Source organism: Nomascus leucogenys, chromosome 1a, assembly GCF_006542625.1.
Source record: "Nomascus leucogenys isolate Asia chromosome 1a, Asia_NLE_v1, whole genome shotgun sequence".
In the NCBI taxonomy this organism is placed as follows: domain Eukaryota; kingdom Metazoa; phylum Chordata; class Mammalia; order Primates; family Hylobatidae; genus Nomascus; species Nomascus leucogenys.
The window spans coordinates 28929502-28947875 of record NC_044381.1 but is presented as its reverse complement, the minus strand read 5'-3'; the positions used below and the strand labels follow the sequence as shown (position 1 = coordinate 28947875).

Here is an 18374-nt window from a genome sequence, read left to right as displayed (position 1 = left end):
ACACGATATTCAAAGGCAGAATATACGAGAACTGACCTTTTCTTGGAGAACATCCCAGTTAGATCCCATTTCCACAATATGATTACACTTTGAAATCTGGCTTTTCCCTGTTCTTTCTTTAATCCTCTGATATTTTAAATTCCTGTAATCTCTGCTATTGCCACTTTAAACCTCATTACTGAAAGTTCTTCCCACATTGAAACATTTCTCAGAAAAAAAATGCGGAATATAGAGTAGAGCTATAATATAAACTTAAACAGACCTGCTAGTTTTAGCTTTCTTTTCTAGTATACATAATTTAGTTTACTTGATCCAAAGTATCTTTAAGAAACATGTTTTGGTTTAATTTCTGTTTGTTTTGTATTTTTTTGAGACAGGGTCTCACTGTGTCACCCAGGCTGGAGTGCAGTGGCGTGATCTCGGCTCACTGCAACCTCCACCTCCGGGGTTCAAGTGATTATCCTGCCTCAGCCTCCTGAGTAGCTGGGATGACAGGAGTGTGCCACCACACCCAGCTAATTTCTTTGTATTTTTAGTAGAGATGGAGTTTCATCATGTTGGCCAGGCTGGTCTCGAACTTCTGGCCTCAAGTGATCTACCTGCCTCAGCCTCCCAAAGAGCTGGGATTGCAGGCGGGAGCCACCACGACCGGCCTGGTTTAATTTCTAAAACTTACCTACTAATTGACTTAGTTCTGCAATAACTATAGTTAAAATCATTATAACTAGTATTCCTTGGGCTGGTTTAAAGATGTTCTTTAGCATTTGAGATGAAAGGCAGAAACCACAGGTAGGATCATGTAAGCTATGGAACCAAAGGAAAAGCCTGGAAATGCAACTTGGAGTCCTGCTTACTCTGTATCCTTGGAAAATCCAGATTGTGAAAGAAAAGGAAAAGATCATTTTCGTCCATATTTTGACAACTTTCTACTTTGACACTTCTTTCCTCTACAGTTCCAACAGAAAGCCCAAGGCTGACTTTGATTTGCCTGACTTGGGTATGTTCCCATCCCTGCCTCAATCATTAACTTACTGGCCTGAGTCTTTTACTGGCCTGAGTGTTAATGATAGGGTCAGCCTCTCCTCAATCCTATGGACCTGGAACAGGAAAGGAAAATTGGAGAAGAGGAAAGGGATTCTGGACAGTCAAAAATAATTAAATATCCACTCTCTTCCCAAAGCTGTTTAATGGGAGAGCACTGTCCTTCAGCCAATAATGCACTAGCAGCTAGATTCCTCAGCTAGACCTTCTTCCACCGTTGAAGCCAAATCCCTCTGTTTTGCTACAGATACCTGTTTCCGAAGTTTACACTGTGCTGGACTGAGTTTGTAGACATGAAGGTCCATGTACCCTGTGAAACCCTCGAATACATTGAAGCCAACTATGGTAAGACCTGGAAGATTCCTGTAAAGACGTGGGACTGGAAGCACTCTCCTGCCAATGTGCAACCCAATGGAATCTGGCCTATTTCTGAATGGGATGAGGTTATCCAGTTATATTGAGATAGTAGGTTGAAATGGGAGAATTTCTCTTTTGGAAAAAAGGTAGATAACTGTTTAAAAAATTCATGTCTATTTGTCAAACATAAGTGGGAACCAAAGAAAAAAAGTGACAAGTTTGAAGACACGGAAAGAGTCATCTGATTTAATTCTCTCACTTAGCACCGAGGAATTTTCATGTGCCACATACAATGCTAGGTTACAGTGGAGAAGCCTAGGTGAATGAGACAAATACCTACTTCTTTTATTCCTCCTTTTGGTAAACAACTCAATTTTCCTTTGAGAGAACCCTCCCCCACCCTTTGAAGAGTTCAAGTTCTCTACAGGTTTTTAAAACGTTAAGTAATGTTTGAACTGGAAGATGAGCTCACCAGGCAAAGCTAAGGAAGGATATACTAGTTGAAAAGAATAACCCATTCCTCGTCTGGGCATTTAAGCTGGTATGTTAGTGCTACTTTTAAGATTGTGGAGTCTGAGTTAATATTCAAGTGATCAGACTTTGAGTGGCATCAAGAAAAGATGATACCAGGTTCATTTTTCAACTAATCTTATGTGGAATTGAATTGGAGAACAAGGCATTATTCTTTTAGGGAAGGTGAGAGCTTATTTGTATCAGAGCTTATTACTTGTCAGGATAAGTAAATTTCTATACATGTACTATTTTCATATTCGAAGTGAGAAGAAACTTCATGCTTGTGTAATGCTTAAATTTCCATCCATTGTGAGAATATTTTCACTGACCTCTGATGGCACTTGTTGACAAATCATTCAAGTGAGACCATGCTACTAGACATGATTTTGAAAGAGTCCATGATTTCACAAAAGTCATTTTTATTTTATTCTCAGTCAGTCTGTTAGGTAAAAATATGAGAAATTCATGTACATTTTATATTTTCTGAATCTATAATCCGTGCACTCCCAATTTTAATGACAATAAAATATTAATAGAATTTTTTAAATATACTCTAATTTTTAAAACGTACTCTTTATTATCTTCATTTATCAATTACAGCTTCATATCTTTAATTTATGGTCTATATACCAATTTAAATGGCATGTAAACCTACCTGTTTCTTCTCCTCTTCTAATATATCAGATCTCCAGAATGGAAGCTAAATGCTGGACTTGGCAACTATTCACCCTACCTCAGATCATAGAGTTTGTAAAGTTTGTATCCCTCCCCAGTTTTTCAGTCTGTTGAATGTCGATGGGGAAAGAACTCAGACTTCTACTTTATCAAGTACCACACACTCTGGAACCCTGTAGTTTCCTTTTCCCCTCAAGAAGTCTGAGTCAGCTGGGATGCTGTTTACCCCATCTCTTGACCAGTCACTTGAATGATACATTGTAAGTGAGAGGTAAAGGAAAATGTAGGCACAATAAGCACTGCTATTTTTCTCTTTGTCTAGGAAAGGAAGCTGAATCTTATATCTTATCTATGCTATTTAGGACTACTTTCTGGAGCTTGGCAGATTTTCCTCGGACACCAGAGAACAATAGTAATCTCAAAATGGAAACCTGAATGTCTGAGGGAATGGGCTGGTAGACTTTTTCGAAAACAAATTAGGGAAAGTAACTTACAACCACCCATTCCAGATTTTTAAAGCGACATGAAAACCTTTGATAAATGATAACCAACAGTCTCCTGTCCTAATTTGCATTCTCAATGCAGAATTATTGGGTCTTTCATAAATAGCATGAGCAGGTTTCTGGAGACCTTTAAGATTGTCAGCAAACTTGTCCCAAAATGGCACATCATCATAATCCATTTTCTTTTTGCTAGAAAATCAGCCCATAGAGTACATTCTCAGATTCTCAACAGCTGACCCTAAATTCATTTTTCATGCTCAAAAATAATATAACAAATAATAATACTATTTTTGGGCAAAATCCACCCTACTTGATGGGGACCATTTGCTTGTGCTCAGTATTTAGAAATGCATACACTCCACATTTCTCCCCATTTCCAATTCGGACTCCCATTCTTTGCCAGGAGATCTTACCCATCCCTTTTCAGATTAGTCTTTTATCCTTTCCTGAAGTACAAAGTCTTAGAGTGTCTGAAATCCAAGACATCTTGGCCCCATTGACACAGGTCCTATATTCCTCCTACGTAGACCACTGGCTGCTGAAATACTTTTCTTGTCTTCTGGTTTCACAGGCTTCAGCTCATGGGTTCCACCCTAACTTGGGGGAACAAAAGCCTTCTTCTAGAATCTGAAGGCCAGGCTTACCTCTGATTCTGATTCATCCATACTTCATCTTATGTATTTTAACAGTTGGGTTCTGTGGAGTGTCCAGAGACCTTGGGTTAGGTATATCCGTCTTCAGTACCTCATTGGATCACTTTTCTTTCCTCACTTGAGTATTCTAGCAGTCATTCTTCTAATCTGACCACTTTCAGGTTTAGTTTACCTGGCTTACCTGGGGAAGTTGACAACTTGTTGGTAGTTAGGCTCCCATGAATGTCTCCAGAGACATCCTGAGAGGCAAGATTCCTCTTAATTGACAACCAGGACAACCAGGTAGTCACCCAGTCCTCTCTAAGCAGGGAGCGCTTGTCCTTCTCTCCTCTGCTGCAGCTACTGATATCTGGCCCCTGGAATAAAACCATAGTTCCTAAAATTGAGCATCCCTAAGAGTAGCTGCTTGGTGAGACAGCTGATTTCTTTGATTCCCTAGCTGCAAAACCTGAAATTGACCACTAGGTGACAGAATGTTTGCCAGTATTCCCACAAAACAAGTTACAACTTAAATGAAAATCATTCTGCTTTTGAATCTTAAAAGCTAGAAGAAACCATAATGTAATATTCTTTTTAAACCCTCTTATTTTATAACTAAATAAATAATCACAGAAAGGAATGATCTGAACAAGAACAGCTGAGGCTAAAACCCAAGACTGCCATGACTTCTAGTCCAATGTCTGTTTTGCATCACAACACAGTATCTTTAACAGTGCTTGAGATGCTTAACAGAGAAGTCATCCAGTGCTTCAATGAGTCTAAGTCTCAGGGTATTTCTGCCACTTAGTATCTTTTTATTCAGATTGAGAACCTAAGGCGACAGAGAGGTCATGGGGAAGTATTTTCTTGTTCAGAATTCTTAAACTTGTTCATACCTTTATCTGGAAAATGCCTTCTCTCCAGACAATAAGATAGTTCACATCTGGAGACATCAGCCTTTGGTACGTAATTCTCTAAGCTCAAGATGCATCCCATTGCCACTTTACCGTTCTATTTCCCAAGGGAACCTTCAAATGCCTGTATTTGAAGAGTCTCTCCCCTTCCTAAAGTGACCTTTCATGAGGCTCTTTCCTTCCTAAAAGACCTTTCCCTGGTAGTAGTGGTCTCATTCACAAAAAAGAATAATAGATGTAACTGGAGTCACTTTGCAGTTTTCAGGATTTTTTTTTTATCTGCTTGGCTAGAAAGGAGACTAGAGTATCTAGTTGTCAGTATTTAAACTACTTTTAATTATTTATATTGATACTCTCTTATAAATGCAAGTAGTTAAGAATAGATTGTACTCATTCCTTTTTAAATTTGTGACCTCAAACCATTGTTTTTATTCTTACACGCCTACAGTACTTCAAATGGCACATAGATAGGCAGGATATTACATAGGTAAGCAGGAATTTACACGTTGGGTACCAGAGCTAAATCTGGAAAACACATTTTGAATGTGCTTCCACACTTCAGTCTAAAATTTCACCCAAACTTATGGCTACACGTTTTTCTAAGTTTTCCCCCTAGTTTCACCTTCTGGAAAGTGAACAGTTTTTTAAATCCTAAATGTTATAAATCCTTGGGAGAAATATTCCCTCAAAACCTAGTCAAGAAAGTGCCACATTCCCACCTTCTAACAGGTAATTATTAGTTGTAATAGCTTTAATGCATGGAAAAACTTCAGTTACCGACCAGTCAAGAGAATTTCTCAAGAAAAATCCCAGCAACTTTCCCTCTTTCCTCCTTGTCTTCCACTATCATTAAGACCTGAACTAGATCACCTCTAACATCTCACTTAGGAAAGGCAATGTGTTGCCATAAAAAGACCACAAGCTTTTGAGTGAGGCCTGAATTTGAATTTCAGCTTAATCATGTGGGATTTATGGTGGGGGCCCTTTCAGTCTCAACTTCCACATTAGTGAACTGGGGAAATGATACATACTTCCAAGGGTTTTTAGGGGATTAAATGAAGTACACAGTTCTTAGCCTCAGGCCTAGGATTAAGTAAGTACTCAGGAAATGTGCAATTTTCTAGTTCCATGTTTCTTTTCTAATCTTCAAATTATAGAAACCGTGGGTCACAACACATTCCTTTACTCAAAAGGTTGCATGACTGAATTAGCTTAAGAAAAAAAAATTATATCGTCATTAAAAATTAAATTATATGGTTTACGAATTCAGAGACATTACCAGTTTGCCTCCTTCTTTTAATAGAACTTGTATTTTCATTTTCTTGGTTAAGCAGTTGTCTCCTAATATTATCTCATATGCTACCTAGTTTGCCGGTCCCAAGCAGTTCACTGTACTTCCCTAGATTTGGTACCTACTCTCCCCTGGACTTCTTTTTCAATATTCTAGCCTTTCCTAGACGTAAATCTTTACCTCCTTGTTAGTGAAATTAGATATAAACCATGATTTGGAGAGGGAAGAAATCTGGAATACTTAGTTTCATTTAATTGTCTATGCTGGTGAATGCCTGTGTCATTGTTAATAAAGGAGAATTGGAAATACTAATTTCTACTTTCTGCCCCCAAATTTCTGTTTCTATCTCAACTAGGCAAGAATCAGCAGGGTGCATGATGCCATTTTAAGCTGCTTCACATCAGACTGAAATCCTAATTACAGTTTATAAGTGAAACAGACTAATTCAATGGTGATACCTTTTGTATAGGTCCTGTGCTTAAAGGAGGCAAGTATAAATTTTCTAATAAGAAATCCCTGCTTCTGTTGGGTGCAGTGGCTCACACCTGTAATACCAGCAGTTTGAGAAGCCAAGGTGGGTGGATCACTTGAGGCCAGGAGTTCGAGACCAGCCTGGCCAACATAGTGAAACCCCATCTCCTCTAAAAATACAAAAAAATTAGCTGGGCATGGTGGCATGTGCCTATAGTCCCAGCTACTCGGGAGGCTGAGGCAGGAGAATCACTTGAACCCAGGAAGTAGAGTCTGCAGTGAGCCAAGATCACAGCATTGCACTCCAGCCTGGGCAATAGAGCGAGACTCTGTCTCAGAAAAAAAAAAAAGGAAAGAAATCTCTGCTTCTGTACTATCAAAACTTCTACCCTGGAATACCCCCTCCACCTTCTAACCCAACCTAATACAGAGATTATGTAGGGACCCATTAACAAGCTGCTATATAATTATAAGCAGCTCTCACAGTAGGGTTGAAAGAGAGTATAAGGAAAATTAGAAGTACTGTATTTTTGCTATTGGAAATGAAATATTGTTTCATGCACCTTTGAAAAAAATAACAGGATTTTACAGCCTTCTGATGATTCATTCAAAGCATGGGGAATAGTTCATATGTTTGTTAAATGAAAATATTACATAGCTATTTGTGTGTCCCTCCCACTTCATAACTACAGAAACATATATATGAATTTCTAAACAAAGTGATATTTTAAAGATGAATAGATTCAGTGTGTACTTACCAGTTTACTATTTGGTTTTATCTTCAGGTACAGATAGTTTGTGGTACTACTTGAAAATACCTTTAATATTATTTTCTTCAGAATTTGTAATATATAATCCAGTTTGGGATGATGAATAAAATTTTTCTAATCTCTTGAGATATCTTGTATTTATTTTTGAGACTTGCAGTAGAAATAACAGACACTAACATTCATAAACAATCTGGTAAAATAGTAATCTTGCCACCAGTACAGTATTTCTAAAATTCAACTGTGGGGACCCTAGTAGTCTGCACACATAAACCTGGGTATCCAAAAGTTCTCAGAGATAAAACCTGCCAGCCAAAAACCACCAGGAACACACCTGTAATCAAACAAAGTTAGGTTTATTAGCTTGTTGTATAAGAGGAAACAGCCACCATGGGGAATCATAACATATTTCAGGGAGAAAGAACTAGAAAGGTCTTTTATAGGCTTTGAGCTGATGTCGAAATTGTTAAAAGTAACTGTGGTGGAGTGGAAATAATACAGGACATGGAGTAAAAAGTTCTAGTTTGTCTGAATCCAACAGTGCCATGACCAGTAGGATTCATGTCAGGTGTACATGGCTAGTTCAGCCTTAAAACAGTCAATGTAATGCACCATATCAACAAAGTAAAGAAAATCATGTCAATAGACACAAAAAGAGTCTGACAAAATCTAACCCTCATTCATGAGAAAAAGTAAAGTAAGTTAAAAATAGAAGAAAATTACCTCAACTTGATGGAGAACATCTAAAAAAAAAAAACAAACAAAAACCTATATGTCTTAATAGCAAAAAACTGAATGTTTTTCCTTTAAGATTAGGAACAAGGCAAGGATGTCTGCTTTCATCACTCTTATTCAGCCTCATACTAGAAGTGCTAGTCACTGCAATAAGGCAAAAAAATAAGTAAATAAATAAAAGACATGCAGATTGGAAAGAAAGAAATTTTTAAAAACTTTTGATTTGCAGATGACATGATTGTTTACATAGATAATACCAAGGAATGTATTTTAAAACAAGCAAACACCTGGAGCTAATAAGTGAGTTTTAGCGCAGTCACAGTATACAAGATCAAGACCAATACCCCCAAATCAATTGCATTTCTATATTCTAACAGCAAACATGAAAACAAAAACACAGTACTATTTAAAGTCACCCTGAAGAAAATGAAGTACTTAGGTATAAAATTAACAAATTGTATACAAGATTTGTATGTTAAAAATGCTAATGAAATCAAAGACCTAAATAAATGGAGATGCATACCATGTTCATGGATTGGAAAACAACACAGTAAAGATGTCAGTTCTACTCAACTTGATCAATAGGTTTAATGCAATTCCTATCAAAATCTCAGCAAGGTTTTTAATAGACATAGACAGACCTATTTTAAAATGTATGTGATAAGTTTATTTCTCTAGAATATCTCAAGTAATCTTTATAAGGAAAAAGTAGCAGAAAGATTTGGCATCAGAAGACCTAAGTTCGTTCTTGCACTTCAATAGATACCACATCTGATCTTATAAGGTAGATGTTACTACCCCTTGTTTTGCAGATGAGGAAGCTGCAATTTAGAGGTAACACAGATCTTAAATCTTTGTTTTCTGACTTGAAATCCAATGGCTACTCACTCTGCCAATTCTACTTAACTGTTGATCTGAAAAAAAAAATTTTTTTTAATTATTACTTAAAACCAGCCTCTGATACTGAAAGTGAGAAGGATCACTCTACCCAATATTAAGGTTTATTATATAGCTATAGTAATTGTTATGGGCTGAATTGTGTTCCCTTATATCCCTCAAAATTCATATGTTTCAGTCCTGACCCCCAGTATCTCAGAATGTGACTGTGTGTGGAGATAGAGCCTTTAAACAGCTAATTAAGGTAAAAAGAGGTCATATGGGTGATTCCCAATTCACTGGTGACCAGAGTCCTTAGAAGAGCTTAGGACAAGGAGAGGCACAGAAGGAGGACCATGTAGACACATAGAGAGAAGATGGTCACCTACAAGCCAAGGAGAGGATCCCTCAGAAGAAACCAGCCCTGCCAACACCTTAGCCTTGGTCTTCTAGTTTCCTGAACTGTGAGAAAATAGATTTCTATTGTTGAAACGACTCTGCTGTGGTACTTTGTTATGGCAGCCCTAGCAATCTAGTGCAGTAGTCAAGACAGTATGTTATTGGTAAAAGGATACGCACATATATCAGTGAAACAAAATAAACCAGAAATTGACCCATATGAATACGTCCAACTGATTTTTTACAAAAGTGCAAAAGCAATTCAGTGGAGGAAAGACAGTCTGTTTTTTTTTTCTTTTTTCTTTTATAGACAGGGTCTCACTGTGTCACCCAGGCTGGAGTGCTGTGGCACAATCATTGTTCACTATCACCTCGAGCTCCTTGGGCTCAAGCAGTCCTCCCGCTTCAGCCTCCCAAGTAGCTAGGACTACAGGTGTATGCCACCACACCCAGCTATTATTTTATTTTTGTTGTTGACACGGAGTCTCATTATGTTGCCTAGGCTGCTCTCAAACTCCTGGCCCCAAGCTATCCTCCACCTTGGCCTCCCAAAGTGCTGAGATTGCAGGCATGAGCCACCACACCCAGCCAAGATAGACCTTTCAACAAATGGTGCTAGAGCAATTGGACATTCATAAGCAAAAAACAAACTCAACGTGAATGAACCTCACACTTTGTACAAAAATGTACTTAAAATGGATCACATGCTTAAATGTAAAATATAAAACTGTAAACCCTTTTGGAAAAAAAAACAGGAGAAAATCTTCATGATCTAGGGTTATGCAAAGCATTCTTTCTTTGACTTGACACGAAAAATACAATCTATAAAAGAAAAATGGATAAATTGGACTTCATCAAACTTAAAAATTGCCGCTCTGCAAAAGCCCACATGTAGGGGCTGAAAAGTCAAGCTACAGACTAGGAGAAAAATATTTGCAAACTATGTATCTGACAAAGGACTAGTACCTGAAATATATAAAGAACCTGAACACTCAGCAGTTTTTTGAAAAATTCAATTAGAAAATGGGGAAAGACATAAACAGACATTTCATTGAAGAGGATATACAGATGGCTAAGAAGCACATGAAAAAGATGTTCAACATCATTAGCCAGGGAAATGCAAATTAAAACCACATGAGTATCATTGCATACCTATTAGAATGGCTAAAATTAAAAATAATGATAACACTAAGTCTGCTAGTTGTTTCTTTTATGATTTTCTTTTTTAATGTGTACTGTGCACTATTATTTTTTCTGTGATTTTACTAAAGAGTGTCCTTAAACATTTTACAAACATTTGTAATAGGTAACACTCTTCATAATAAAAAGGAATAACCTTGTCTGAATTTTTGGAAGACAGGTTTTTAGGTTTTTGTTTTTGCCTTTCCTCTAATTCTTCGTTGATTTACTTTGTCATTTTAATAGCCCTCTTTTTATGATTTATTTTCTCTTTATTATTCCTTTGTGTTCTTTGAGTTTTCTTTAATTAGATTTATCAGTAAAGCCCTTTAGCAGCTAGTACTATTGTTCATAGTTCTCTGCAACTTTATTAGTAGGGCTTTTACAACCTAAAACTTGTAAATTCAAATTTTTTCTTCCTTTAATCTCAATAATTTGGAGGAGGTTTTCTAGTGAATTTTGCAGGAAAGGTAATTGAGTGGCCAATGTTCTGAAAATGTTATACCACCACATGTCTTTCAGATGTCTTAGAAGATGACAGTCTCATAGTTGGAGTGTGGAAGAGTTTGTTTTGGAGCCCAAACTGGGCAACCCTCTAATCCAGCCAGATCCTGCTTAGCAGAAAAAACAAATTCCTGGCATGTGACCTCATAAACAAGGGAAAAGCTCTCCTTTTAGGATTTTGTCTCTCTTATCATCTCAGTTGTAATTTGTTAGGAGCCATCTTTTTCCCCGTGTCTTAGTGGAAGACCAGAGAATTATCTAGAGCATGCTGTGATGCTGCAAATGATGTATGTGTAGCCACTAGCCACATGTGACTACTGAGTATTTGAAACGTGGCAAGCATAACTGAATAACTAAATGTTTACTTTAATTTTAATTAATTTAAAACTAGTAGCTAGCATATTGGACAATGCAGATCTAGAGGGTTTTATGAGATCAGCAAGGGTTTTGGATTTGTAGACTGGAATCCAGAGCCCTCCACAGCCTAGTTTTGTGATCTTGGGCTAGCTATGCAACTTCTGAGTTCTGAATTTTTTTTCAACTAATGGGGCTAAATTAATACCTACCTTTAAAGGTTATTGAAAGAGTTGTAAGAAATCTGCAGTGTCTGGCACACTGTTCAGTACATGGTAGATGCTCAGTGAATGATAACTATTGTTAATATTATGTTCACATGGTTTTACATCTGCCTTTGGCATAAATCCTATCAGCTTGTGTTTTCCTGATAATCTCACAATTTTTCTGTAAGATTGGTATTTCAGATCCCTCCTGGGTAGAGGCCCTATCCTGAGCACTGGTGTTAAGAGGCAACCCTGGCCTCAAGAGCACAGGTACAAGGCCTGTTCTTTGGGGAGAGAGTATGTGGGGTTAAAACAGAACACTTAATGGAATTGAGTCTCAAGGACCAGGCTTAGGCAAAGAGACAAAAGTCCTAGACTTTGTAGATGGCCGTCTGAGCACCCAAGGCTAGAAAAAGCTCCAGGAAGGAGGACAGGGACTGGGTAATGAGGTTCAGCTGAGTCTTAGGACTTGTAGAACAGAAACTTTGAATAAATGAAGAAAGAAAACATTTCTGAATAAGAGGAGTCAGTAAATTCACACAATAGGCTTTATGGGACAGTGAATAAGACCATCTGCCATATGGATAAATAGTGAAAAGTACAACTGGAAAAGTGGGCAAAGGAACAGACTGCAGGAAATGAGGGGACTGCATATTCTGCTATGAAGTTTGGATATGGAGAGAAAAGTTTTGAACAGGAGCATGGTCTGGGAAGTGGAGCTCAAGAGCAGCATTGCAAGCCACAGAAAGGGAGTGTGATAGGACAGGGCAGGGTCTACTCCAGAGGGTTCCGGGGAATTAGAATAGGCCTTTGAGAGCCAAGACAAAAGCTCAGTTTGATGAACTGGGCCAGGAGAGCCAGTGAGATTCTAGGCTGTGGAGAAGACACGAAGGCAATTTTTGGAAGACAGCAGAGGAATGGAGACCAATGGTCAGTGCTAGACCTGGGCACCACAATACAGGCAATGTGAGGGTTGTGGGAAACAGGCTGGAGCCATTTCTACACCTGTCGCTTCAGTTAGAAACTAGGACAGGATAGACTTTTCACATGGCGATGCCACAGGGCATAGCTGAAAGCTAGGGAGAACAGGAGCCAGGAAGGGAGATAAGCTTAGTGGGGATTTTAAATTCTGGGTCTTAACTTAGTCCTCATCTCCCTATTGGCTGTTCACCTCTGGAGACTATGGGCTCCAAGGGGTAAAAAGTAATTGCTCTAGTTGTACTAGGAGAGTAGTTTGTGCTAACTACTGACCTTCTACCCTACCTTTACCTCTACGAGAAGGCTTGGGACTCCATTGGCTTTCTGCACCATAATAAAAACAAGGCCATCTTGTCTTCACTCTTCCTCATTTCCACCCAGATAGATTCTGCTGCCTGGGTAAGAGAGCTCAGGCAGGGACCGCTGGCTGACGAGGCCTGGGCAAGCACAGGGACAGTGAGTGGGAGGGAGCCGGGCACAGGTTGTTATCTTATTAAACCAGTCTGCATCAGCTACAGTGTAAGTCTCAGAAACAGATCTGAAACCCTAGCTGGTAACCTAGTTAGTTCAGGCAGTGTGTAAAGAAACCATATCCCCGCCAGCTAAAAAGATGCATGTGCTCCTGGGTAGTGCAGAAGTATCTATCTGTTATGAAAAGCAAATGTAACAACAGTGGTGGGAAATTAAGGTTTCCTCTGTGTGTTTTTTTATTGATTGCATTTGAGGTGACATCCTCTAATTTTCCTAAGCACAGTGGGGCCTCCTGGAAACATCTGCTGGATTTGAGGAGTAAGGGGATGCCTCCCTCATCCTCCGGGTGTGTGTATTTGGTTTGGGATTTGTCAGGCTGGGAAGCGGAGGGCTCTGGGCAGCTTGACCTGGCAGATTTCCCCCATTTGCCTGAAAAGCAGCCCAGGGGGCAGAGGCCCCTCCCCAGCTCAGCCCTGCACCTTCACTCTAAGCGCCTGGAGCTGGGGCCTTTTATTGCAAGTCTGGTCCCCAGGGAGCTGAGTGGGAAATTAGGACAGCTGATAAGCCTGACAGTATTGACTTTATGGGGAGTATTCAATGAATTTACTTTCTGCAAGTAGGCTGCACTCTTATCTGCTGCCCACAGAGCATCTAAATCCTCATCTAGGAGACCCATTGATGAATCATGTCCCTTACACAAAGACTAGAGAATAAAGAAGGAAAGGGGAATTCCATCCACCCCTTTCTTTTCTCCAGTACCTGGTCCTGCCCACCCCAACACCTCCCCTCGCTTTCCCCACTGCGTTTGGGTTTATTGGCTGAAAACAGAAACACTCACAGCTCCAGGCCTATGGAGTCAAGGCCAAGCCAGCCTGGTCTTGAGAGGTCGACAGCTGGGCACACCCAGGGCTGTATGTCCCTCTAATTGGTAACTATGGGAAGCTCACTTGAAGTAGTTGTGTGCACCGCTTTATGCTGCAATAGTCAACATTTGCTCTGGACAGAAATACCCTCACGGCTTTAATGCCAGGTGTCTTGGAGATGAAATGTGGGTGTGTGGGTGTTACCAAGGGGTCCTGGGTCTGGGGTGCTGGAGAGTGGAAGTTAAATGTAAGAGAAAGGCCTGATGCTCAAGAGAAGTTTTTCTTTCCCCTCTGGCTTCTCCCTCATCCAGTCCTGGGCTCTGTTTCAAATATTAGAAAAAAATAAAAGCTTCTTAGGAGCACAGAAACTAAGTAACTTGAAGGAGATAGGTGGGAGCCAGAATGCTGGATTGGGCAGATGAAAGAAAAAAACTGAAAGTGCCCTTTGGCAGAAATTAGAGTCATGTGTTTAGGTTCACCATCTAGCTTTCGGATAGAGTTTTTTGGCAGTAAAAATAAAATGAAATCTCTGTATTGAGTAACTTTGGTTTCATTAGATGACTTAGCACCATTTTTTAGTATTTATTCCAAAGCACTAACTTTTTATACATTAGCTCACTGAATCTTCACAGTAACCCATGAGATGATATTTCTAAGTTATAGCTGAGAAAATTGAGTCAGGGATAAGTTAAGTAACTTGCTCAGGATGACAACTATAATAGCATCAAAGCAAGGATGCAAACACCAGCCAGTCTGCCTCCAAAGCCAAGTCAAAGGTCTCCTCTTAGCTGCCACACTAAACTGCCTGCTATTTGGCATTTTTCAATATCTTATCTCAGTCCACAGCCAATCAGTGATTATTTATTATTCCCATGTTATAGGAAACAGGCTTAGCAGGATGCCACTACCTGCCCAGGGCCACAAAACCAGTGTATATCAGAGACTCTGGTCCACAGAGTCTAGCATCTCTCCTAAAGGTCTCACCCCGCTGGTGCATTGCCCACTGCTCAGGCAGAGATGTGGGCCACATCAGTGCGTTTCTCCCTTCCAGGTGCCCTGGTTTCCTGTGTCACCTGCTTTCACCTGCTGCCACTTGCTTGATAATTTTCTTATTTGAGGGAGGTTGGAATGAGGGAGGCAGGAAGAGACTGGGAGGATGTGAGCTGTTCACTAAGTTGCTCTGTGGGCCCTGTGAATGGAGTAGTGTGAACATCCATGAGAATTTGCAGCTTCTGCAGGCTCTGGAAAGACGTCTGTCTAAAAACCGCTAGTAAAACTGAGTCAGCCATATGCTTGTTTCTTTAAGTGTATGTTTTCGTATTTGACTTCTTTGGGAGAAATAATTTTTTTGTTTAGGATAGCTTGTTATGTAACTTTATAATTAATATTTATAATTTTTCATATTGAATAAGAAAATCTGGGTGAAATGCCTAGCATGACACCTAGCACTTAAGGTTGAATAATTGGGGCAGAGGATTAAGTTCCTGGGCCAGAGTTGATGCTTAATGTCAACCCCCTCCTCAAGTCAAGCCATCATCTCCTCTTGCCTGCATTGCTTTCATGGCATCCTAACTAGTCCCACCACCCCACCTCTTCTCTTGCCCCTCTCCATGTAGCAGACAGAATATTCTCTCCTTCTTAAAAACCAACCAGGTCGGGTGCGGTGGCTCACACCTGTAATCCCAGCACTTTGGGAGGCTGAGGTGGGCAGATCATGAGGTCAGGAGATCGAGACCATCCTGACTAACATGGTGAAACCCCGTCTCTACCAAAAATACAAAAAATTAGCCAGGCGTGGTGGCGGGCTCCTGTAGTCCCAGCTACTCGGGAGACTGAGGCAGGAGAATGGCGGGAACCTGGGAGGTGGAGCTTGCAGTGAGCCGAGATCGCGCCACTGCACTCCAGCCTGGGCAACAGAGCGAGACTCCGTCTCAAAAAAAAAACAAAAACAAAAACAAAACAAAAAAAAAACAACCCTTCTATGGCCTTGGAAACATTTACCTCACAGAAGCAAGCTATGTGTCTGCTGACAGAAAGCAGGGCAGGCTGGAGGCAGCTGTCTGAAGAAATAAGAGCTTTCTTGCATTCATTCAACAAATATCTGATCAAGCAGCTTTTATGTGCAGTGAGCACAATTCCTGGAGTCTAGTGATGAAGAAAACTAAGTCTTTGTCCTCATGAAGTTTATAATGTAGCAAGTAAACTAGAATGAGATTTGTTTTTGAAGAATTCAGCATGAAGTTGGGATCTCCTTTAAAGAAAAAAAAGAGAGAGTTAAAATAATTGAAATTTATCAAAAAGAGTTTCTTATGACCAAGAGTCACTCCCACGCACCCACAAATTAAGTATGAAGAATGGGCACAGTTTAATTTGGAAAATGCAAATTTAAAAGCAGGGGTTGTAATGTTAATATAATAAAATGAAATTCATGGCAAAAAGCAAGATATATTGATATAGGCTACAATCCTCTAAGTCAATAAAAAAACTTCCTTGAGTCTTTATGCTTCAAAAGCAATGCATCAAAAGATGTAAAGATCTAAAGCAAACACTCCCAGAAAAACAAAAAGAACAGACACAAATTAGTAAAGGGAGATTTTCACACAGTGCTCTCTTGAATAGATCAAATAGACCAAAACTTCCAAGAATATAGATTTATTTAATGGATGTGTAAAAAGACATTTTACCATTCAAACAGAGAATATACCTCCTTTTCTAGTACCTGTGAAACATTTATAAAAGTTGAATATATGTTTTATCAAAGAGAAAATTCTCAATAAATATCCCAAAGCAAAAAACATACAGGGCATATATTTCACTATACTGCAATAAAATTAGAAAGTAATAGCAAATGGTTGCCAAAAAAATACAACAACAAGAAAATTTAAAAACACTTTCTAAAAGAAAAATAAGCAACAGACATTAGAAACTAATGACAATGATGCTACAAATGGAAACAGGATATCCCCAAAGGTCTATCAGAAGAAAGTTCACAGCCTGGAGTGCTTTTCTTACTAAACAAGAAAGAGTAAAAATAAATAAGCATTCAATCCAAGAGTGGTAGAGTGGAGAGGAAATAAAATAAATGTAAACAAAAGGACAGATTTAATAAAGATGTAGTAGAAAGTGTATTTGAAAATCATAAAAATGATAAGCGAATCCCAGAGCTAGTTTTTTTAAGAGCAATAAAATGAACAGACTTTTGCAACACTGATCAAGAAGAGAGAGAGAGAAATCATAAACACATGAGACATGAGAAAGGGGATAAAACAAATACAGAGATTTTAAAAAGTAACTGAATAACTATATAACACTCTACTAGTGAATCTGAAAAGGTCCAAATTTATATGTCAAAGTACCAACATTAAGGAGAGAGAGAACATGTGAAGGAACAAAATCTACCAAGAAGGATTTACTAGTAAGTTGTATTAAATATCAAGAACCAGCTAATTCATCTGTTCAATAAATTAATGGTGGATGGAAGAAGTGATTAATAAATGATTGGATAAATGGAGAGATGGATGGATCAATAGGGGCCTCGATACCTAGAATTGGAGATTGGCAAAGGGGCTAAGAATGGAGGAGGGAAGAAGAGAGTTTTAAGAGTGGCTAAGGCTGATGCTTGACCTCCAGCCAAAACAGTCTTGGCCCACACCCACTTGACCTGGCAGAAATCCCTTCCAAAAGTCCCAGGTTTGGGCCATGGCGGTGGCTGACTCCTGTAATCCCAACACTTTGGGAAGCCAAGTCCGGAGGATTGTTTGACCCCAAGAGTTCAAGATCAGCTTGGGCAAGATGGCGAGATCCGTCTCTACTTTTATGAATAAAATAAAAAACAAAAATCCCAGGTTTGGTCTTTCCTGAAACTGACAACCCCTGCATACAGGACTAGAAGGCCAGTATTCACAGGCTAATCCAGACAGATCAATTAAACCAGGAGAACCAGAAAGCCTGACAGTGCCCAAGCTCTCCTAGTGACCTGTCCTTCCCTCCCCAGCCCTCTGTTTCCTCCCCAGGAGCTCGCAGGTGCAGTCTCTCCAGGGGGTGGTGAGAGCCATGAATAGTAAGGGTTTTAGCTCAAGCACACAGAGGCGTTTAGCTGCCCAAATCTAATCCCCCAATAATCGGCTTATGTAAATTCCTACTTCAACCCCTTCCCCTGCAGGTCCTAGCCCCGAAATTCTCTACATTGGGAGACTGGCATGGGAGAGGACCCATCACTCTGAAGGATCACTGCTAGTGAAATGATGCGCCAAAGATTGTTTCCCCTGCTTCTGAAAGTATAAAACCAACAATAACATTTAAGAACATTTTGAAAAGGAAAAACCATCAACCCTGGTCCCAGGATGTCAACACAATCGGGCTCCTTTCTCTGTAGCCCTTGTCCTTTCTCTGAGTCCTTGTCCGCTCACATACAGATCCTATTTGATAGCTTATTGTTTAGTTTAGCATCATCCATTTCCAATCTTGCTACCCTGTTACTACAGTTCTTTTTCTCAGCTGTAAAATATGCCATTCAAAAAAATATATCACCTTACAGTTTTTGGCTAAGGTGAAGATTAATACAGGTTTTTGCTTCAAAATGTAACATTTGCTGTATTAGAATTGCCATATAGGGAGAACAGGGGAGCAGAAAGAGGAGCAAATC

General features: G+C 39.4%; 1 protein-coding gene across 7 annotated transcripts in view; it reads left to right on the top strand.

Annotated features, from left to right (window-relative positions):
- FKTN (fukutin) overlaps nucleotides 1–17984 on the top strand; it is a 101121-nt gene extending 83137 nt beyond the window's left edge. For 4 of the 7 annotated variants that reach the window (XM_030825749.1, XM_030825863.1, XM_030825916.1 and 1 more), the window contains one exon: nucleotides 1289–7293. In XM_030825749.1, the coding sequence (XP_030681609.1) occupies nucleotides 1289–1502 (214 nt within the window). In that variant the 3' untranslated portion in view covers nucleotides 1503–7293. Of the gene's footprint in view, nucleotides 1–1288; nucleotides 7294–17891 lie in introns of those variants that run through there. The other 3 variants (XM_030825959.1, XM_030826014.1, XM_030826069.1) reach the window with 3 other exon arrangements.
- Nucleotides 17985–18374: the final 390 nt, after the last annotated feature.